The sequence below is a fragment of the Vulpes lagopus genome, chromosome 11 (genome assembly GCF_018345385.1).
Source record: "Vulpes lagopus strain Blue_001 chromosome 11, ASM1834538v1, whole genome shotgun sequence".
NCBI lineage: Eukaryota > Metazoa > Chordata > Mammalia > Carnivora > Canidae > Vulpes > Vulpes lagopus.
Genome location: NC_054834.1, coordinates 22,254,405 through 22,279,373, shown reverse-complemented (window position 1 = coordinate 22,279,373; position 24,969 = coordinate 22,254,405). Strand labels below are relative to the sequence as shown.

Below are 24,969 nucleotides of genomic sequence, written 5' to 3'. Positions count from 1 at the left end.
CCCTTAAAAAATGTACTAAGAAACACTAAAAATGCTAAGATGAATAGTGTTGATCCCATGACTCATTTGTTGGTGAGTAAACAAGAAGCGACTTTTTAACTAAATCATTTTAGGTAGCTCGATGGTCTTCTAACGTATGAAAAAAAAAAGTTGCAGCCTGCTGTAAACATGCTTTGGCTTCCTGCATGTTAATTGGCTTTTAATGATGGTGCAGCACACTTTTAGCAGAGCTCAAAGCGCCTCCTTTGACATACTTCAAAGCAAGGCCCAGAGCTGCGGTCCCTGCGGTCGCCCAGTACTCTTGCAAGTGGAACATGAAAGTGTGTCTGCTCCCAAGGAAGAAAAACAAATCCCAGGACCTAGATACAGTCCAATATGTAATCGCGACAGAAATTATTTTTTCCATTGAGATCCACTGCAGCATATGCAGCCTATTGCCCTCTTACTATTGGTTTTCTAGTTCCTCTCGTCTTTTTTTCTATTTGCACGGTTTCCTTCTTCATCTTCCTCACTTTCATCAACAACATTATTGAAAGCCATTGATATGAGAAGTGTCACTCTGCCCTACATTGTGTTAACGTTTACCCGATCTGAGCTAACGTTTTCGGTCTCCACGTGCAACCGGACAGGTTCAGGGCTGAGGGCCACCTGCGTGTGAAAGCGAAAAACTTGAACCCATGCTTCTCAGAATCGTTGAGAGTGACTGCTGGAATCTTGAGTTAGAAGGTGAGAGAGAGCTCTTGAAAGTTTTTCTTCCAGTCGTCATAAAGTTGACCTTTGGATGCAGAAGGCCCTGACCCCAGCCCCAGGGGAGAACTGGTTCACAAGGTCTCTGAGACCAGGAGATTCTGGGCAGACAAATCTTTATGAAGGAGTTGGCCTCTCTAACAGGTTCCCCATATTCCCTGAATAAATTTGACACCAGGAATATTTTTTTTTAAGTATAACATAAACATCTTAAGATGTTGGCCTAAGAAGCAAAGTTAATATTATTCAGTGTTTTGTTTTGTTCCAATGCTGTTTGGAATTCATTATTAAGAACCCCTATCAAGCTGTGGCTGCTTTCTCACACAATCACTTGTCCTCCTGAGATACGCTGTTAACTTGGCATGAATAAATGTGGGGTGTTTTTCTTTCCCCCAAATTCTTGACTAAATAAAGCAGCTCATAATGGAAGAAACATTAGCCAAGCAATTTTAAAAATTGTAATCTGTAAAAAAAAAAAAACTTTCTGTAGTTAAATATTTTAAATATCTTACTCAATAATTAATCTCCCTCCAGAAAAATAGCTTTCTGTTTCTTATGGCCTCCTTTTTTTAGTGTAAGGAGCATGAATTCGATGATATTATCTTGTTCTATTAATTACCTGAATCTAGCCCACTGCAAAGGGAAAGGGATCTGAGACTGAAACGGGCTGGAAATTCCAGATCCATCTTCACATACCCACACAGAAAAACATGTGTGTGTATACGTATAGCTATGTGTTTACATATGTACAGAAAACCAACACATATACGTATACACGTGTATATATTTACACTGTATACATATTTTACAGTTCATGTGTATACACATATACTGTGAATTACATACTATATATACTATACATATCGTAAACATATAGACTATAAAAATAAAGTATATGTCTTTTATGTATTTTACTGTATATATGTATTTTACAGTATTTTGCAGTCTATATGTTTACAGTCTATAAAGTGCATGTTTGTACAGTGTTTGCGCGACTACGTGCTTGCCCTGCTGCAGCATTTGTGAACAATGCCCTCTGGTGGAGCCCCCTGGGTTCAGCCTAAGGTTGTGGAAAACATCTTACATGATTATACCCACTGCAGTAACAAGAACACTTTGGTCAGTGATGATCCCACTGGTGGAAAGATACACAAAATGTGCACTCAGGAGTCCCTCAGAGACGAAAGCCTTTCTACTGTGATCTATTTGTGATTTATTTCTTAAATGACTACTGAGGCTTAGTCAGATTTTTCTGACAGCTTTCAGCTTTTTGCTTTTATAATTTTCTGTCCGTAATTTAAAAATCTGTATTCAAAGTGTTTTAGGTTTTTATTCATCTGTATAGCGATATATAGGTAGGAGTCATATAGATCCGTAGAAATGTAATGTACACTTCCCTCCTTCCACCTCCCAAAACTTATACCTTTGTCTTCCACAAAAGGTCTCTTTCTACAAACAGTGGAGCTGGGGGGCATGAGAAAAGTCTTCCATTTAAAGAAAATTGCATTTAATATAAACCCAAATCAATCTTTATGTCCTCCAACACTGCCGATATCCTGCTCAGGTTGTCTTAAAAGAACCGCAAAGCAATTCCTGTAGAAAAAAGAAAATAGACTGCAGTTTAAGAATATCTTGATCCTAGGGACACCTGGGGGGCTCAGTGGTTGAGCATCTGCCTTTGGCTCAGGGCGTGACCCCGGGGTCCTGGGATTGAGTCCTGCATTGGGCTCCCTGCATGGAGCCTGCTTCTCCCTCTGCCTGTGTCTCTTTTTTTATTATTTTTTCATTCATTCGTTTACACTTTTTGATCACAGAGACTCTCTCTGTGTCTCTCATGAATAAATAAATAAGATCTTTAAAAAAAAGAATACCTTGATCCTATTCCACTATATTTTATGTCAAAGAAAAGCACAAGCTCTATCAATTTAAGAGATGTTGTTTTAGAAAATTTAAATGTAATTAAGATGCATTTCTTTTCCTTTCCCAGCTAACCAAAATTAATACCAATCAGAATCATTTATTGAATACCTACTGTGTTATATAAATTATAATCTTTACTACACATTTACAATGTATATAATTCCCATTTTTTAAACGAGAAAACTAAAACTCAGAAAACATAATGTGAGGACAGTTACACATCTTTTGAGTGATAGGGCTCATATTGAAACCTGCCTAGTTATATTCCCAAGTCTATGCCTATATTAAAATAGTAAGCCTGGAACTTTCTGATACTTGGTATGCTTAAAAAAGTAAAGTTAGAGAATGTGAAAAATTTCCCAGTATCAGAATACTAATACGGTTTTAATTGATATATAATTAACATACCATATTATATTCATTTCAGGCATACAATAAAATTATTCAACAATTCTAACTTTGCTCATTGCTCACCAAGATAAGGTACTGTTAATCCTCTTTATCTACTTCACCCATCCCACACCTACCTCCCCTCTGGCAACCATCCGTTTGTTCTTTGTATTTAATAGTCTGGGGTTTTTTGTTTTTGTCTCTTTTTTTCTTTGTTCATTTGTTTTGTTTCTTAAATTCCACATATGATTTAAATTATATAATATTTGTTTTTATCTGATTTATTTCACTTAACATTACACCCTTTAGATCCATCTATGTTGTTTCAAGATTTCATCCTTTTTATGGCTGAGTAATATTCCATTCTGTGTGTGTATAAATGTGTATGTGTATAAACGTGTGCATGTGCATAATTACTTCTTCTTTATCCATTCATCCATCTATGGACAGTTGGATTGTTTCCGCATCTTGGCTATTGTAAATAATGCTGTAATAAATAGAGGGGTACATCTATCTTTTTGAATAGTGTTTTCATTTACTTTGGGTAAATACCCGGTAGTGGAATTACTAGATCATGTGGTAATTCTGTTTTTAATTTTTTGAGGAAACTCCATACTGCTTTTCACAGTGACTGCACCAGTTTACATTCCCACCAACAGTACAAGGGCTCCTGTTTCTCCATATCCTTACCAACACTTGTTGTTCCTTGTGCTTATTTTAGCCACTCTGACAGATGAGAGGTGATACCTCATTGTGGTTTTGATATGGATTTCCCTAATGATGGGTGATGTTGAGCACCTTTCCATGTTCTGTTGACCATCTGTATGTCTTCTTTGGAAAAATGTCTATTCAGCTCCTCAGCCCATTTTTTTAATTGGATTGTTTAGGTTTTTTGGTGTTGAGTTATATACATTATTTATATATTTTGGATATTAAGCTCCTATCAGATATATCATTTGCAGATATCTTCTCCCATTTAGTAAGTCACCTTCTCATTTTGTAAAAGATTTTATTTACTTATTTAGAGAGAGAGAGTGCAAGAGAGTGTACAAGCAGGGGAAGGAATAGAAGGAGAGGAGAGAGGAGTAGAGGGAGAGGAGAGAGGGAGAGGAGAGAGAGAATCCCAAGCAACCTCTGTGCTGAGCATGGAGCCCAACCTGGGGCTTGATCTCATGACCCCAAGATCATGACTTAAGCTAAAATCAAGAGCTGGATGCTTAACTGACTGAACCACTCATGTGCCCTGGTTGCCTTTTCATGTTGTGGTATCCTTCACCATGCAAGCAAGAGCTTTTTATTTTGGTGTAGTTCCAATAGTTTATTTTCGCTGTTGTTTCCCTTACCTATGGAGACATATGCGGAAAAAATGTTTCTATGGCAAATGTCAAAGAAATTACTACCTGTTTTCTTTTGGGAATTTTATGATTTTAGGTTTCACGTTTAAGTCTTTAATCCAACTAGTCATGACTCCTCTGGATAGATCCTCAGCTACTACGATAGCTTCTAGTAACTGGAATTGTATCTTTATGTATTAGTTGAAATTCCTGAGACAGTGGATGGGTTTGGCCTACTTAATCTTATGGAGACTGGCCCCATGTTCATTTGTTACCTGCCACTTGTGGGTCTGCTGCCCTATTAGTCACATGCCTGCACCCGATCCATGAACTCTGGAAGCAGGTGTCCTGGAGATGAGCCACAAGTCATGGCCACTTGGCACTAAGGAACTGTTTGAAGGACACTTTCACTTAGAGGAGAAACCTCATCATTCATCCCCAGCTTTAAGTTGAAAACTTAACAGGGCCTGTTTCAGGCCCTGCTCAGCTTCTGTTTTACTCTCCTCTTTCTCTACCGTAACCATGCTGACTTGTGCAGTTTCCCCAAACACCCTTATTTCCCTGTGGCCCCGGGGCATTTTCCCAGACATTTTTTTGCTAATACTCCCCCTTTAATTTCACTTCAAATATCACACTTTTAATGTCTTTGAAAAAGTCTACAGAACAGTTTACTTTTGGAACCAGAAGCCACCGAGTAAATACCATTTTATGATAAATCTATTTGTGGCCCCCTAAAATATAGGATGTTGGTCTTAAATATTGACAAGGTTCTCCATACACTACTCCAAAATATGACACTGTAGCATACTGAATATTTTAAGCTGAACAAATGTGAGAAATAGCCTATGCAGAAAGGACTGTCTGACTTTCCCCTGACTCAATCGTCATGATACGTCATGATACGGTACATCCTTATCTCCATGACAGTGAGAGGAATTGGATGTTTACAAGCCTTGCAATTTTCCCCAGTGTACCACATCAAGCTCATAGGCTTGTGTCCTGACTTTCCACTGTTCATCACACCTAGCATAAAAACACTCAGGTTTAACCGCTTCTTTGGGTCCTCACTCCTTATGAGGCTCCTGTGTCACGTGACACTTTATATAATAAAAACATATAGGCTGTTCTCGGGTTCATCAGTCTTTTGTTAAGGCTGAGAACTTAGAAGGGTAGAAGCAAACCTGTTTTTCTTCTGGCAACAGCAATGAGTTGTCAGTAGCAGCTAAGAGAGTGCAAGTTTCTAGAAAGTGGGAATAGTCACAGAGTGTTCAGTAGTAATTGTCAAGGAGAAAAAGCATGGGAGCTGGGAGTGGAACACTCTCAGAAGTAAGCTCTCCCATCTTTGAAGTCTCCTAGTAGTTGCTATTATACATTGAATTATTCCCATAGTATTTTTGTCTTGCCTTATCCAAAAAGCTCATTAACAACCACATTTCTAAGGTGCAGCTTAATCAGTATACATGGGTGCTTTGGTACACTACACCTACAAAGTTTTAATAATCACTGAGTAATGAATAAGCCCCGTTGAAGTCTTGTATCATCACATTACCACACACACTAGAGAGAAGGCTTTCATGTTCTTTTAGGTTTCTCTATTCCATTTTTAAGAAATTTTTTTTTTAGGAAGAAAAGGAAAATTTTTTCACTTTATGTTAATCTATGGATTTTCATGGTTCTCTAAATTCAGGGAACTCTGTATTAGGAAATATTCCCCTCCCCATCCCCACATTCATGAGTAACCTTCTGCAAATTGTTGGCATGGCAAGGTAAATTAAAGAAGCCACTATTGGTGTATATGTTAACAGAGTGATAATTGGATACTGATGAGTGAGAATTAAATAGGAAATGTCAAGATGGGTTCTGAGAAGTTTCAGTAAGAGAAAAATAGGAACATAGGATCTTACAAGCAATTAATTATTTTATGCCAAATGGATTTTTTTTTTTCTTCTTTTTCTAAAATATTTGTAGAATTAGAAAGAGGAGATGTAACTCATACGTATTACTATTTGTTGTTTCAGTGGGGCTGAAGAGCTCAGCAATCCACTTGTTCCTGCTACTAATCCAAATTCTCATGGGCAGTTTATTTTTTTTTTAATTTTATTTATTTATGATAGTCATACAGAGAGAGGCAGAGACGTAGGCAGAGGGAGAAGCAGGCTCCATGCACCGGGAGCCTGATGTGGGATTCGATCCCGGGTCTCCAGGATCGCACCCTGGGCCGAAGGCAGGCGCCAAACCGCTGCGCCACCCAGGGATCCCCATGCCAAATGGATTTTAAAAATTAATTTCTTCTGATCAGAGAAATGTCAACAAGAGGGGTGCCTGGATGGCCCAGTGGGTTGAGTATCAGAGGCTTGGTTTAGGCTCAGGTTGTGATCCTCTTTTTCTCTGTTACCTCTACATACCTTCCCCCACTCAGTGTCTCTCTCAAATAAATAAATAAATCTTTTTTTTTTTTAAAGACAAATGCCAGTAAATAGTAAAATTTATATTTGAGCTGATGAAAGTAGTAAAACATTTGCTGATAAAAGTTATCAAAAGAATAATAATAGATAAATGAATGTATTTCACATAAGTGGTAGATTAGATAAATGTTTCATTTTTGACTATTCATTTTGAAAATGAAATTGAAATAATATAAAATTTCCATGAAAGTTGTGCTGGCATTCTAAATCAATTATCCCCATCATTTTGAAAATCAAGATGTTCTGGAAGGGAAGGTAGAAAGCTGGGATTTGATCTTAAATATTTTTCTAAGGGGATTTTAAAAACACTTATAAAATAATTTTAGGAATGTGTATTTTACATATATGATGCATATATCTACAAACTTGTTTGTTAAGACTCATCAGCTTTCACATTTGTCCAATGTCCTACTTTAGGTGAGTTGCCTCTAACACAGACCCTTGATGCCTGGCAAGCACTGACTTCGAAGCCCCACGACAGCTGTTCAGTTGGCTCTTCGGTAGCTTGCACACTGAGCAAGACAGTGACTTCACAGCTAGATCCTGCCTCTGCAAGATTTGCAATTCTCGTTAGAAATGTATTTCTCATTTTTAGTTCTCTGCTTAGAGATTTTGTTATTTTTTCATTCATTCATTTACACTTTTTGATCAATATTTGTAGAACTTCCTTTGTTTTCTCTTGTGTAAATAATTCTTTTTTTTAAAGTTTCATGCTTTTCTCTTTATTTTTTTTAATAATAAATTTATTTTTTATTGGTGTTCAATTTGCCAACATACAAAATAACACCCAGTGCTCATCCCGTCAAATGCCCCCCTCAGTGCCCGTCACCCATTCACCCCCACCCCCCGCCCTCCTCCCCTTCCACCACCCCTAGTTCGTTTCCCAGAGTTAGGAGTCTTTATGTTCTGTCTCCCTTTCTGATATTTCCCACACATTTCTTTTCCCTTCCCTTATATTCCCTTTCACTATTATTTATATTCCCCAAATGAATGAGACCATATAATGTTTGTCCTTCTCCGACTGACTCATTTCACTCAGCATTATACCCTCCAGTTCCATCCACGTCGAAGCAAATAGTGGGGATTCGTCGTTTCTATTGGCTGAGGAATATCCCATTGTATACAGAGACCACAGCTTCTCTATCCATTCATCTGTTGATGGACACCGAGGTTCCTTCCACAGTTTGACTATTGTGGACAGTCCTGCTGTGAGCATCGGGGTGCAGGTGTCCCGGTGTTTCCCTGCATCTGAATCTTTGGGGTAAATCCCCAACAGTGCAATTGCTGGGTCATAGGGCAGGTCTATTTTTAACTCTTTGAGGAACCTCCACACAGTTTTCCAGAGTGGCCGCACCAGTTCACATTCCCACCAACAGTGTAAGAGGGTTCCCCTTTCTCCACATCCTCTCCAACATTTGTGGTTTCCTGCCTTGTTAATTTTCCCCATTCTCACTGGTGTGAGGTGGTATCTCATTGTGGTTTTGATTTGTATTTCCCTGATGGCAAGTGATGCAGAGCATTTTCTCATGTGCTTGTTGGCCATGCCTATGTCTTCCTCTGTGAGATTTCTGTTCATGTCTTTTGCCCATTTCATGATTGGATTGTTTGTTTCTTTGGTGTTGAGTTTAATAAGTTCTTTATAGATCTTGGGAAACTAGCCCTTTATCTGATACGTCATTTGCAAATATCTTCTCCCATTCTGTAGGTTGTCTTTGAGTTTTGTTGACTGTATCCTTTGCTGTGTAAAAGCTTCTTATCTTGATGAAGTCCCAATAGTTCATTTTTGCTTTTGTTTCTTTTGCCTTCGTGGATGTACCCAGGGCAATTTACACGTTTAATGCAATCCCTATCAAAATACCATGGACTTTCTTCAGAGAGTTAGAACAAATTATTTTAAGATTTGTGTGGAATCAGAAAAGACCTCAAATAGCCAGGGGAATTTTAAAAAAGAAAACCATAGCTGGGGGCATCACAATGCCAGATTTCAGGTTGTACTACAAAGCTGTGGTCATCAAGACAGTGTGGTACTGGCACAAAAACAGACACATAGATCAATGGAACAGAATAGAGAACCCAGAAGTGGACCCTCAACTTTATGGTCAACTAATATTCAATAAAGGAGGAAAGACTATCCACTGGAAGAAAGACAGTCTCTTCAATAAATGGTGCTGGGAAAATTCCACAGCCACGTGCAGAAGAATGAAACTAGACCACTCTCTTTCACCATACACAAAGATAAACTCAAAATGGATAAAAGATCTAAATGTGAGACAAGATTCCATCAAAATCCTAGAGGAGAACACAGGCAACACCCTTTTTGAACTCGGCCACAGTAACTTCTTAAATAATTCTTTTATATTCCATGATAACTAAGGACCAAGCTGGTGAAGTGTTGTCTTTGCTCTACAATCATTTTGCCACAAGATGGTGGTATAACTCTTTGAAGTAAAAAATCTTTCAAAATCTGTTTCAGGGTTTATAAAAAATAAATATGAAGAAAAATGAATACAGCTTATTTTTGTTCCACAGTTGAATTTCTCTCTTTTGTTGTTTTTAAAGATTTATTTATTTATTTATTTATTTATTTATTTATTTATTTATTTGAGAGAGAGAGCCCATGAGCAGAAGGGGCAAAGGGAGAGGAAGAGTGAATCTCAAGCCAATTCCCCCATGAGCATGGAGCCCAGCATAGGGCTGGATCTCGTGACCCTGAGCCAAATCCAAGAGTCAAAGGCTTAACGGACGGCACCACCTAGGGTCCCCAACAGTTGAATTTTCTATGGCTCTAAAAACTATTCAAATTTTCTATGTGAATACATTTTCTTAAACAATGATGTAAATTATAAGAATGGATATCATTGTAATAATGATAATGATATGCAATAATCACAACTAACTTTCTTAAGGTCTTATTTTATGCCGGACACTATATCAGATGTTTTACATAAAATGATTCTGTGCTCACTGGCCTATCATTACTTACATACACTGAGGATCTCAATTCAGCAGGTCATGGAAGGAGACCTACTAAACTGTATTTTAAACAAATGCCCTATAATTCTTATTTTTTTAATATTTTATTTATTTATTCATGAGAGACACAGACTGAGAGAGAGAGAGGCAGAGACACCGGCAGACGGAAAAGCAGGCTCTCTGCAGGGAGTTCGACATTGGACTCGATCCAGGGACCCCAGGATCACGCCCTGGGCTGAAGGCGGCACTAAATCACTGAGCCACCCAGGGATCCCCCCCTTATGATTCTTAACACCAAACAAGTTTAAAACTATTCATTTTAAAAGCTATTAATTGATGTCTTTAAGTTTTACTGCTCTGCTTATGGTAATGTTTAAAATCACCTATTTCCAGAACTGTATCTTTTACTTCAAGATTTAAAAATCGAGACTATAAAATCAAAATAATATTTATTCAGGCTCTTCAATAATACTGTTACCCCCAAACTTTGAGAATTTAGGTGAGCAATGTGTTAAAGAAAAGTTTAATGCTTTTGTATTTTATTTTGTATTTTATTTTACTGTAAAGTATGATTATGTATAAAAAGGTATTTTGTGCTGTCTCACAAAAATATCCCAGCAAAATTTATGCTACATATTGTAATAAAAATAAAGTGCTTTACCAATTCAAAGTTATTTTAAAAATCTAATTTGTATTTTAGCGATGCTTGCAAAGTATTAGCAATTCAAATGTCATATAGCATTAGTGAGTGAAACTTCTTATAAAATAACTGATACCACCTCTTTGAAAAGTATGTCATAATTTGCCTCCCTAATTTTACACTCCAGAAAGTAAAAACAGCACAGACTACAAAGTACTACAACAGCGAGCAAAATATCCCCCTTTAGGTCTAAAATGTTAATAGTGCTCTGTGTATTTAGATTTCTCTTAAATAACATGTCTCAGTATTTTCATTTTTTGCCATTTTTTCAGAATAATAAAAAATTCCTTTCTATCTTAGATCTCCTGTCCCTATGATAAACCTCAAACCTTCTAACTGGATTCAGATTTCCCAGAGAAAAATATTCCATTATCTTACTGATTTCCGATATTCAAGTATGTGATTGAGCAGGAAATAGTATTAACAATATGATTCAGCATTGTAATAATAATGTACTTACTATAAAGCTGTGGTAAAGTAACGGCATAATTATAAAGAGCAATACATTTCTTGCCTCATTTTTACGACAGGATGATTGAAACCTGCACTTAAATGTGACTTGCATTCATAGGGACAGTGACAGAGCAGAGCTCATGGGTTCCAGACTATTGCTTCTCTGGGAATACTCTTTTAACCTAATCCAGAGGCCTGGCACAGCTGACTGTGTATAAAGCATAAGTTATTGATTCAATCAATGTACACATAAATACGTCTGAAAATAGACCTATTGAAAGTGAACTTTCGATAAAACAGTGACACCAAATACTAATGTTAGCTAATTTGAGGGGTGAGTGAAGCGAAGGAACAATCAAGATTTAGAGCTTAAAAGATTTTTTTTTAGAGCTTAAAAGATTTAAAGCAGGCTATGAATGAATTGGATTCTTAATGTAATTGGACTAAATGTTCTTAAAACATTCTCATTCCTACGTTCAGGTGAGCAATAATGTCTTCTGGTTCCACGCTGAAATGATTGCCATTTCTAATTTCTTTGCGGTTGGAGAAGTGTGTAATTTAAATTCTTTGACTCTGGTAATCTCTGATAAAAAGACAAGGACTTCATTCTGAAAATCTGCTATCCAAAGTCTAGTTGGGACCAGCTGGGCTATGAATGTAGGAGCTGTTTGTCTCACTGATTACATTTGTGGTTTCCTACGTCACTATTTGAACAGATTTTAAATGGGTTAATTAGTAGTTCAGTATTTCCAGTGCGCCTATAATTTCTCTTCCTTTCATACAAATTTAACAACGGATACTTCTTAAAATAAAATGAAACATTTTAAAACTCTTGTTTGCTATACCAAGAAATGCCAGTAGATGTCACTAATCACTGGGAAAACTTACCTAAATCTGGGCGTAGCCAAAGAACTAGATCCCATAACCTGAGCAATAAAGTTGGGTCTCTGATGGTAGTTTTCATTGCATTGAACTTTACTGCTACAACTTGGTAATTTGCCTATGGATATTCCAAAATTCCACTTAAAAGAATTAAACTTCCCATTTATGTATTAATATAATGGTAGCAGTTTTATTCATAATTGCCCTCAACTGAAACATTTACATTAGTTACTTGGCAGACCTTTGAGTGTACCTTCTGGATCTGATGCACAGCCACCCTCTAGCTCCTGGCTCCTACTGCCTCAGCAGCAGAGAATCACCTACTACACCCTCTGAGGGCAGCCCACTGCTATTGACTGAGCAGGATGGAAATATAGACACTTGGCCATTTTGGCTCTCTGCAGAACATTACTTTTAAAAAAAAGAGATATAAATGAAATACACTGCATTAATTTTAAGTTTACAACATAATGATCTTATATAGATGTATAGTGAATGCTGTGATGAGTTCAGTTAACATCCATTATAACAGAGATAATTTTTTTTCTTGTGATAAGAACTTTTTAAGATCTACTCTTAGCAACTTTTAAATGTACAATAGTATTTTAATGTCTTTTAAATGTACAATAGTATTGTGACTCTAATTACCATGTTGTATATTATGTCCCCAGGACTTACTTTTTTTATAACTGAAAGTTTGTATCTTTTGACCGGTTTTGTTTATTTTGTCCACATCCCACCTGTGCCTCTACCAACCACCAATATGTTCTATGAATTTTTTAAAGATTCAACATACAAGGGATATCACATAGCATTTGTCTTGCTCTAACTTATTTCACTTAGTATAATGCCCTCCCTATCCACTCACATTGTAGCAAATGGCAGGATTTCTTTCTTTTTTAGGGATGAATAGTATTCTACAGTATATATACAATATACAGTTTCTTTATCTCTTGATGGACACCTAGGCTATTTCCATGTCTTGGCTATTGTAAATAAGGCTGCAGTGAACATGCGGGTGCAGATATCTATTTGAAATAGTGATTTTGTTTTCTTTGGATAAGTATGCACAAATGGAATTGCTGGATCTATAGTAGTCCTACTTTTCTTTTCCTGAGGAACCTCTGTACTATTTTCTCTAGTGCCCCACCAGCTTGCATTCCTACCACCAGTGCATAATTTTTTTCCCATATCCTCACCAATACTTATTATCTCTTTTATCTTTTTGATAATAGCCATTCTAAAAAATGTAAGGTGATATCTCATTGTGGCTTTGATTTCCTCGATAATTAATGATAATGAGTTTTTTTTTTCATGTACCTGTCAGCCATCTTTATGTCTTCTTTGAAAGACATTTTCTTTGGAAAAATGTCTACTGAAATTCTCTGCCTATTTTAATTTAATTTAATTTGATTTAATTTAATTTAATTTTTTAAATATTTTATTTATTTATTCATGAGAGACACACGGAGAGAGAGAGGCAGAGACACAGGCAGAGGGAGAAGCAGGCCCCATGCAGAGAGCCCGACATGGGACTCGATCCCTGGTCTTCAATATCACACCCTGGGCTGAAGGCAGCGCTAAACAGCTGAGCCACCCGGGCTGCCCCCTGCCTATTTTTATATCAGATTTTTTTTTTCTATTGAATTGTATGAGTTTTAAATACATTTCACCACTTATCAGATATTTGCTTTGCAAATATTTTCTCTCATTCCGTAGACTGCTATTTTATTGTATTGATGATTTCTTTTGCTGTATAGCCTTCTTGTTTGATGTAGGCTCACTTGTTTATTTTTGCTTTTGCTTTTGCTTTTGATAGCAAATCCAAAAAATCATTGCTAAGACAATGTCAAGTTTACCCCCATGTTTTCTTCCAGGATTTTGATGGCCTCAGATCTTAAATTGAAGTCTTCAATTCATTTTGAGTTTGTTTTTGTGTCTGGTGTAAGATTGTGGTCCAGTTTATCCTTTTGCACATGACTGTCCAGTTTTCCCAAAAGCATTTGTTGAAGAGACTGTCTTTTTCCCATTGTATATTCTTGTCTCCTTTGTCATAGATTAACTGACCATGTATTCATGGGTTTATTTCTGGGCTCTCCTTCCTGTTTCATCGATCTATGTGTCTGTTTTTATGCCAACACCCCATACTCTTATGTATATTAGAACTTTGTAATATAATTTGAAATCAGGAAGTATGATGCCTCTGCCTTTGTTCTTCTTTCTTAAGAATGCTTTGGCTATTTGGAATCCTCTGTGGTTTCATGCTAATTTTAAGACTGTTCTACTTCTGTGAAAAATGTCATTGGAATTTCAATAGGTATTACATTGAATCTATATATTACTTTTGGTACTATGGCCATTTTAATGATATTAATTCTTCCAAGCCATGAGTATGGAAGGGTTTCCATTTATGTCATCTTCAATTGCTTTTTATCAATGTCTTATAGTTATCAATGTATAGGCTTTCCACCTCATTAATTAAATTTATTCCTTAGTATTTTACTGTTTTTGATGCAATTATAAATGGGATTTTCTTAATTTCCCTTTTTGATAGTTTGCTATTAGTGTATAGAAATGCAACTGATTTTTCTATATTGATTTTTGTATCCTGCAACTTTGTTGAATTAAATAAATTTATTCTAACAATTTTCTATGGACTCCAGGGTTTTTTATATATAATGTCATGTCATCTTCAAATAAAGACAGTTAAAAACAAAAACAAAAACAAATAGAGACAGTTTTACTTCTACTTTTCTGATTTGAACGTCTTTCATTTCTTTTTTCTTGTCTAATTTCTCTGGTTAAGACTTCCTATAATATACTGAATAAAAGTGGCAATAGTAGGTACCCTTGTCTTATTTCAGATTTTAAAAGTTTTAAAGTTTCAGTTGAGTGTGATATTACCTGTGGGCTTGTCATAAATGCCCTTTATGATGTTGAGATATGTTGCTTTTATACCTATTTTGTTGAGAGTTTTTATGAATTCCTGTTAAATTTGGTCAAATGTGTTTTCTGCGTCTATTGAGATGATTATATGACTTTTTCTCTTCATTTTATTAATGTGATATATCACATTGACTGATTTATGGGCATTGAACCATCCTTACATTTCTGGACAAGTCCCACTTGATTATGGTGTCTGATCCTTTTTATGTATTGTTGAATTAAGTTTGCTAATATTTGTTGAGAATTTTTGCATCCATATTCATCAGGGATGTTGGTCTGTGATTTTCTTTTTTTGTAGTATCCTTGTCTGGCTTTGTTATCAGGGTAATTCAGGCCTTGTAGAATGAATTTGGAAGTAATTCACCCTCTTCTATTTTTCAGAAGAATTTGATAAGAATTGGTGTTCTTTAAATATTTAGTAGAAGTCACCAGGAAAGCCATCTGGTCATCCACTTATGTTTGTTAGGATATTTTTGACTAGTGATTCAATTTTCTTGTTAATAATTCGTCTGCTCAGTACTTTTAACTCATGATTCAGTACTGGTAGATTGTATGGTTCCAGGAATTAATCTCTTTTTTTTTTTTTAGATTGAACAATTTGTCGGCACATAAGACTGTTCATTGTGGTCTCAGGAACCTTTTTATTTCTGTGGTAACAGTTGTAATATCTATTTTGTTTTTTATTTTATTTATTTGAGTCTTCTCACTTCTTGGTGAGTTTGGCTAAAAGTTTCATTTTATTTATCTTTTCAGCGATCCAGCTCTTAGTCTCATTGATCTTTTTTACTTTTCTCTTTTTAGTCTACTTCATTTATTTCCACTCTGATCTTTGTTATTTCCTTCCTTCTATTAATGTTGGGGTACTTCTTTTTTTCATGTTTTAAAAATTTGAGGAGGGTTGACACACAATATTACATTAGTTTCATATCTACAGCTTAGTGAATTGACAAATTTATACATGTTATGTTTTTTTGTTTTTAAAGATTTTATTTATTTATTCATGAGAGACACAAAGAGAGAGAGAGAGAGAGAGAGAGACAGGCAGAGGGAGAAGCAGGCTCCATGCAGGGAGCCCAATGTGGGACTCGATCCCAGGTCTCCAGGGTCAAACCCTGGGCCAAAGGCAGCACTAAAGCGCTGAGCCACTGGGGTTGCCCCGCTGAGCCACCAGGGCTGCTACATTATGTTATGTTTACCAAAGGGTGGTTACTATCTGCCCCAGTATATCACTATTACAGTATCGTTGATTATATTCCTTATGCCCTGCCTTTATTCTTGTGACTAGACACAACTAGAAAAATGTTGCTGCAGCCAATGTCAGAGAAATTATGGCCTATGTTCTTTTCTAGGACTTTTATGGTTTCAGGTCTCTCATATTTAGGTCTTTAATCCATATTTATTTTATTTTTGTGTATGGTGTTAGAAAGTGGTCCAGTTTCATTCTTTCACATGTAGCTGTCCAGGTTCCTAGCACCATTTATTGAGGAGACTATCTTTTCCTATTGCATATTCTTGACCCTTTTGTCATAAGATTAATTGACCATATAATCATGGATTTATCTTTGGGCTCTCTATTGTGTTCTTTTGATCTATTAGTCTGTTTTTGTGATGGTACCATACTGTTTCGATTACTAGAGCTTTTTTAGTATATCTTGAAATCTGGGATTGTGATATATCCAGCTTTGTTCTTGTTTCTCAAAATTGCTTTGGCTTTTTGGATCTTTTATGCTTACATACAAATTTTAGAATTACATGTTCTAGTTTTGTATATCATGGGTTTTTTTTAGTTCCTTGAGGAGTAATGTTAGGTTATTTATTTAAGATTTTCTTTTTTCTTAACATAGACATTTAGTATTATGAACCTCCCCCTTAGAACTGCTTTTGTTACATTCAATAAGTTTTGGTGTGTTTTATTTCTATTTTCATTTCTGTTGAGATTTTTAAAAATTTCTCTTGTGATTTATTCATTGACTCATTGGTTGTTCAGTAGCATGTTTAATTTCCACATATTTGTGAGTTTTCCATTGTTTTTCCTGTAATTGACTTCTAATTTCATAGCACTGTGGTTGGAAAAGAGTGATGATTCATATGATTTCATATGAAATCAATATTTTTCATATGAAAAAGATTTCAATGATTCAATCACTGAAATATGATTGATTTCATATGATATCATCTTTTAAAATTTATTTCATATGATTTCATATGATTTAAATCTTTTAAAATTTATTAGGACTTTCCTTTGTAGTCTGACATATGATTTCTCCTGGACAATGTTCCGTGTGTGCACAAGAAGTATGTATATTTTTTTGCTTTTAGGTAGAATGTTCTGTAAATATATGTTAAGTCTATCTGGTCTAACATTTCATTTAAGTCCAAAATTTTCTTATTCATTTTCTGTGTGGATGATCCATCCTTAGCTAATACTGTTTTGATTTCTATTCCCTCTTTATGGATTATTAATATTTGCTTTGTATATTTAGGTGCTCCTATGTTGGATGCATAGGTCCTCCTATGTTGGATGCACAAATATTTATAAATGCTATATCCTCTTGCTATCTTAATCCCTTTATCATTACATAATAACCTTCTTTGTCTCTTCTTAGAGTCTTTGTCTTAAGTCTATTTTGTCTTACATATGCATACTACCTCAGCTTTCTTGTGGTTTTCATTTGCATGGAATATTTTTTCTATCCTTCCCTCTGTCTGCATGTGTCCTTAAGGCTTAAGTGAGTCTCTTGTAAACTGCATAGGGTTGGGTCTTGTCCATTTACCTTTTATAACTCTAAATGAGATCCACGATCATGAAATAATATACTTAAAAATAAATGCCATTTACCATTAACATTATTATAAGGAATAATAAATATCAAAATATTTGCTATATTCATTTAGCTATCACTATTCATGGAAGTGATTTCCGACAAAGAGAAATTTGATTTGGGATGCCTGGGTGGCTCAGCGGTTGAGCCTCTGCCTTTGGCTCAGGTCATGGTCCCCGGGCCCTGGGATAGAGTCCTGCATTGGGCTCCCTGCAGGGAGCCTGCTTCTCCCTCTGCCTGTGTCTCTGCCTCTCTCATGAGTAAATAAATAAAATCTTTTTCTTTTTTAAAGAGAAATTTGATCAATTAAGTCTTGTTAACTCTAAAAGAGTTGAAGAAAGAAGTGAAGAAGTCCCTTCTCTGACTCCATCTGCTCTTCTTTGCTCACTTTGCTCCTGCCAGATGGGCTTTCTCACTTTCTAACTTGCTAGGGACACTCTCCAGAAACCTTTATTCTGGTTGTTTCTTCTGACTGAAAAACTCTCCTTTGAGATGTGGTTTGCCACATTGTACCTTCTCACAGAAACCTAACTGTTCTAATAGAACAACACCTTTGCCACCATTCCCTCATTTCTCTACTTTCCTTTTTTCCTTTTTACATAGTGACAAGAGCTCCCTTCTTGACCAAACTCTAGAATGATCCACTGAGCTCTTTTTCCACTAAGAATCCTGTCAAGTTGGTTTAACTAGAAATTCCTTCCTTATTCCTGATGTTTCCTCTTAGTAATTTTCAATCCACTGACCCTCCACCCCACAGCTTGGCTATAGATTCACACTTTCCTTGTTGTAGTCAGTATTGAGCCCATTTCTGTAGGCATGTTTTTTCCCCTATTGCAATAGTTTCTGAAAAAAATTTTTAACCACTTACCTGCTTTTAGGCTCTAGTTTTCTTTGACAATAGTACTTACCACCTTCTAACAAACCACATGGTTTAATTACTCTTGTATGACTTATTGTCTGGCTGTATCTATTAGAGTGTAAGCTTCACAAGGCAGGGGTCTTTTTTTCTCATTGATATATTACAAACACCTAGAAAAGTGATGAGCATGTAAAAGGATCTCTATCACATCTGTTGGATTTATTTGACTTAAAATCAATCAACAACAATTGTGTACCTATTATGATGTGTCTAGGTCTTGTACAGAAGGGGGGGGGGGAAGGAAGTTATTTTCTTCCAGTGAATTAAAGAAGCATTAATTGCTTCAAATTCATGACCTATATTATATTTCTCCCGGCATTGGATGTGCATTAAATCAATGGTCACTATACATCACCAGTTATTATGATAGTTTGTATTGTACCCATAATGTACATGTGTAGTTCACATATTTGATATGCTTGCACTTACTTTCTGGTTAAGACTATGGGAAGAAACTGCCTTTCTATATTTAGCCAGAAAATGGAAAAGAAAAAGAATCCAGAGGAGATGCAGTTTAGGACTTGTGAAACTGAAAGCTTCAAGAAACAAAGAGGAACCCCTGCCTTGAGTCGAGATCATACTGATTTACTATTAAGAAGATCCAAATTTCACATATTACCACAAGGCAATGTATTTTCAAAGATTTTTATTCTTATTTAGGATTGTGTAAAAGGAGGGTTTAATTGGTAGACAAGGTCCCACATTATCAAATAAGCTGTTATTTCAATGTTGGAAAAATTTAAATATTATCATAGGATAAAGCATAAGAGGCTGTTAAGTAGTAAAAGTCTAACATATTGCCCCTAGAAATGATATTTATTTATTTATTTATTTATTTTATTTATTTTTTTAGAAATGATTTTTAATAATATTATTCAAAAAAAGCTAGAACATGCATGCTATCCCTAGGTTAGAGTATACTCATAGCTCAGGTTTCAGACTAAGATCTTGCCAAAAAAGAACAGGTTAAGAACTTTTCCTTTGTTTATCCTGCTGGTACATTTTTATAGAACCCTATGATGGAAATAGAGAATGAGAGAAGCTGTAAAGAGATGTAAATAGAATTGAATTTGGGGTAACTAGGTTTAGGCCAATCCTCCTTAGCAACAGAACAGTTGGAATCTGCATTTAAAGTAAAAATTGAACTATGCTATTAAGCAGTTCATTACCTGAAACTAGCAACAAGGGCCATGATACAATGATATGAAAATTGAAACCTATCTAATTCCTTGTCCCTGTGCTAAACAATATTGAGACAAACACATATATGTACATCCCTGTACTAAGCACTAAACAAGAGTAGGTATAATAACTTAGCTATTTGATCCAGGAAATATTTGCTTCTAAAAAGTAGCAAAGTATAAATTAAAATAGCTTAATTATCAAAATGAAGGTGTTTGTTCGTCAAGGCTCATTTCAAGATCATCACCTTACTGTATTCACTAATCCGTAACTATTATACCATAAACTCAACTCAGTCCCAACCAGTTCTCCACCTTGCAGGGCCCACTTTAAAGTCCCCTAGCCAAGGCCCTAAAACATTAAAATATATTCTCCCCTAAAAATTCTTCAATTTAAGATATTACTAAGACTTTCAAGATGGGGGCCCCCTGGGTGGCTCAATCAGTTAAGCATCTGCCTTCAGCTCAGGTCATGATCCCAACCTGCTTCTCCCTCTGCTGCTCCCCTTGCTTGTGCTCTCTGGATCTCTCTCTGTCAAATACATAAATCATTTTTTTAAAAAAGACTTTCAAGGTGGAGTTCTGCAATAGGTCTAATAAACTTAGTTTTGCTTAATCAGTGAGTGCCTCTGTTGGTCTTTGGGGAGGACAGTGTTCACCAGATAAAACTAACTCAGTGTTGAAAGACAAAGTACAAAGTCAATGTCCAGTAGGCTAAGACCATTCCAAATACATTAAGGTTGAAGAAAATTGGGGAATGAGGGGCAATAATCATTACCACAAAAAACCACACACTATGAGTATTCATGAGTGTGACTCCAAGAGAGTGTGTTAGAAATACATTATAAAATTGGGGCATTTATTAGGTGATTTTGAGACAGCTTGAAGGAAGATTTGGATTGAATATTGAATGTTGTTTGTGGATTGGATGTTGTCAGGAATTGGAGGCAATTCTAGAGTTGGCTATTTTTTTTTTAGCTTTCTATTGCTGCATAACAAACTACTACAAATTTAGCAGCTTTAAAACAGTACACATTTGTCTCATCATTCTGTGGGTTGAGACTCTAGACATAACTGAGATGAATTGTCTGCTTTAGATCTTCTCACAGGGTTTCAATCAAGGTGTCACTTGGGCCTGTGGTCTCATCTCAAGGATCACTAGGGAAAGGATTCATTTCCATGTCCTTAGCTTGTTGGAAGAATTCAGTTCTTTATGAGTTGTCATACTGAGGACCTTAGTTCTTTGCTGGCTGTCAGCTGGAGGCCACCTTCAGTTCATTGCCACATGGGTGTCTCCATATGGCACCTTACTTCATTAAAGTCAGCAAGAGACAGCTAGTCAAGAGTCTACTGGCAAGATGAGAATTAAAATTTTATGTAATGGAATCATGGAAGTAAAATCTCATCATCTTTGCCATATTCTACTGGTTCAAAGCAAGTCAGGGACTCTGCCTACATTCAAGGGACAGAAATTACATAGAGGTGTGACAGCTAGGAGGAGGGATAATTGGGCCATCTTGGAGTCACTCTGCTTCAGGCATCTTAAGGAATCTTACCTAGGACAAGGGAAGGATAGAGCACAGCTAAAGCTATGAGTAATAAAGAAGTAGTGCTAACTCATATTAACTAGGATAGGAGGATAATTGGATATTTTTGTGCTTTTGACAATCTTTGCATCTTTATCTGTTTAGACATTAATATGAAGTGGTCTTATTTTGGTCTGCATCCATTTATAGTCACAGATGTTGGTGGCATCTGTGATATTGTCTGATGTTGGTGTCGAAAATTGTCTCTTAGGACTCTGTTGTATAAACTATACAGATTTATTATGCACAATTTTACATAAGCTATCATTGCAAACATAGTTTTACTCAATAATGTGAATATAGACCTTTTAAAATTATTTTTTGTTTGGCTTTCTAAAGACCTAGATTAAAAGATAATGAGAGATAGTTGAAACAAAAGAACTTTACACTGTTAACTGTCAGGTTTCTGTTCCCCAAAACTGGCATAGCAGGAATTTCAACAAAATTTTTTTTAATCTTAGAAAAATGACTTAGAAAAAATTATGAATATGAAAATTATAGGAAGTGTGATGACTTAAATGTAATCAAATAAAAATTTAGTGATTGCAATGGTGTTTCCAAGGTTTATGGTTGAAGAAGAAAGTGCAGAATGGGGTTAAGCATCTCCCTTCTATGCACAGGAATGTCAGATGATAAAATTATGTTGGTCCGCCACTGAGAACAATTATATACTTGAAAAGGTGTCCCTGTGGAATCTATAATCATGACATCAAACTACAGTCGCTGTTTCTGTAGGGAAACCATGAAAATAGAACATGATAATACTTAGTACCAGTACTAGTACTCTATGAAAATGGCAGGTAATCCATGGTCAAGATGTCAAAAATTGTCCCTAATTGATTATCTTTCCCAATGTATTTGAAGCATCCCTGCAGATACCAAGGCTATGTCCTTTATTTTTTGACTATTTAATTTGCTCTAGTGTTTCTGAGTCAGATTAATCTACAAAAAAAAAAAAAAAAGAAAAAAGAAAAAAGAAAAAAAAATCTGCTTCCCATCCCTGCATATGCTCATTAATCAGATTCTTTCCTAATGTTTTTTGGTCTCCTATGCTACACACAATAGTTATTCAAGAGTCAAAGGCACAGTTCTCATTTACATTCTGTTTCCTGTTTCTCTTCTTAAAAGAATCTTCATTGTCTGTTTCTTTTTGTTTTTCAAGTCAAAGAAAATATTCCTAGCATTCTAGCATCTTCCTTGAAAACACTTCTGCTTCCATCTCACAGTCCCCAGTAGGTGCTGTTCTGCAGTAATTTGATAGTAACTTGCTCCTGCCTACACAAAGTACTTATGCTTTAATCATTGAGAACCCGATTTCTCTTTCCCTCTGCTAAGAAAAGTATGTAAAACTTATAGAGGGTTTGCTCTGTTTTTTTTTTTTTCTGTTTTTTTTTGGTGGAGGATTGTTAGGCCCAGCTAGGGATTATGTGATTCCTGGGAGTTTGTGTCTTTGTTAACTTGCTCTCCTATTACTGATTTAGAGGATATATGACTCTGTCAAGATAGTCGTTAACTGGTAGACTGAAATGATGCTTGTCCTATAGCAACGCAGTCCTGTTGTCCTGTACAATGTTAACTAGGTTTATATCTAAATTGGTAATCTTGTTCAAGTATTCATTCTTTTCCAATTCTCCAATTAAAGATTTGACATATATTCACTTTAGGTTCATATACCAGTTATATATTCAACTTTTTGAAAATTCTACTTTGATACCACTAATCTCTTAGAGTCTCTGCCTTTCAACCTTACAGTCAATGTTTGAAATATAGCAGGTGCTCAGGAAATGTTTATTAAGAGTTTGAAGTGAATATTGCAGAAAAAGAAACTGGACTTAAGAGGAGAACTTGTTAAAATTCTAATGATTCTGGTGTAATAGTGAAATTGGATTGAAAACCTCAGTTTTTAAATTTTAGTCCAAGGATATTTCTAATGGAACATGACAGCTTGAACACCATATATAGGACTAGATATTCAAATACTATGGTTACCACATGCTTGGAACAAAATATTCTGTTACCTGAAATAAAACTGAAAAATGGCATAACTGCTTTAAACTTTATTATAATATTCAATCACCTTTATGAATGTCAAAATTACGTATAACAGTAATGTAAAGTAGGTAGTTAACAAAATTATATCACCCATTATATACTTAGGGAACAGTTTTATTACTATACTATCCAGATATTAAAATTTTCAATAACAAAATGTAATAAATATGAGTTATTTTTAGAAAAAGGAGCACAGCAGGTCATAATAGTGCCATATTTTTTCAATTTTTATGAATCATAATATTTATATTACAGTTTCAAAAATGTGCATTTGTAGAACAAGACAGAACATCACACAATCTGGCATCAACTTACACTGTCTTTCAGAAGATAAATTCTAAAAATCTGGCCAAATAATGCCCTCATTTTATGTAAAAACAGACAGACAGGGACAGAGACAGAGAGAGAAATCATACAGTTGTTCATGAAAAGGTTTTAGGAAAGTGACTTTTGGTTGAAGTCATTTAGAACTTCTCAAAATAAATAAATACACGTGCCACCATAGTCACAAACCAATTTTACAGACATGTTTGTCTATACCACAATGAGATACAAGGGAACGAACAATGCTTTCTCTCAATATTTATAAAGTCATACTAAGTAATCTTCATAAAAATCTCCTCTCATAAGGAAAATTTTAAATTAAATATAATCAATAATATAAATAATAGTCAGATATATCTTTCTGATTTAGTTTAAGTATTTGACAATTTTCTCTGTAAGGTCTTGACTGGGCCTTGGTAGGTATGTGACATTAAACAAAGCATTGCTTCTGCCCTCAAGAAGATTTCATTTTCATGACAAAAAATATGTAAATAAAAAATAACCATGAAAAACAAAGTGATAGAAAGACCTCCAAACGAGAGACAGTATCTTCCCATGGAGGTAATTACCATGAAAAAGGTAACATTTGAACTGACCCTGAAACTGTTTATCAATTCATTCCACAAACTTTTAGTGCATTTCTACTCCTTTCCAGTAAAATGTAACATGCTCTGTGGAGGTGAAAGACATTGCTTTTGGCTTCAAGAAGCGTACATTCTAAAGGCAGAAATGAAAATAGCAAAGGCAAGTCCACCAAGTGTGCTGGGATGGAGCTGTTGCAGGAGTCCCTGGGAACACAAGGAAGTGGTCAATTCAGCATGACCAGGGATGACAGGGCAAGAATGGGATTAAAGGCACAAAAGTGGAGGGTAAATTCAGAAATTGAAAGTGACAAAAAAATGTTCACATGAGCAAATGGTCATGATATATCACAAATGAAAAGAGAGAGAGTACAAAACTATGAGCTTCCGGTCAACACTGTTAGCGCCACACATATTTACCCAGAGGAAGGAGGGAAGGCCATCATAGAAAAGCCAAAATGTGATCAGTGGTGCTATGTGGGTAATAAGATTATATATGATTTTCATTTCCTTCCTTACACTTTTTATGGTCAAATCTGTTACAGCATATCTTTAATGAAGAAAAGATGATAGAGGCTATTTTAGAAAGTGGTCACGGGTTTCTGGAGTGTCATTTTCTGTCGTGTATAGTAGTAAGGGTTAGATGAAAAGACCTGCTGGAGAAGGTGGCAGTGCTTCGAGTGGCCTGTAGGGG

At 35.7% G+C, this 24,969-nt stretch overlaps 1 protein-coding gene across 1 annotated transcript in view; it reads left to right on the top strand.

The window, feature by feature from the left end:
- Positions 1-7,363, top strand: part of PCLO (piccolo presynaptic cytomatrix protein) — a 432,028-nt gene extending 424,665 nt beyond the window's left edge. The window contains exon 26 of the mRNA XM_041722030.1: positions 7,274-7,363. Within this exon, the coding sequence (XP_041577964.1) occupies positions 7,274-7,288 (15 nt within the window). The 3' untranslated portion in view covers positions 7,289-7,363. The remainder of the gene's footprint in view (positions 1-7,273) is intronic.
- The last annotated feature ends 17,606 nt before the right edge of the window (positions 7,364-24,969 follow it).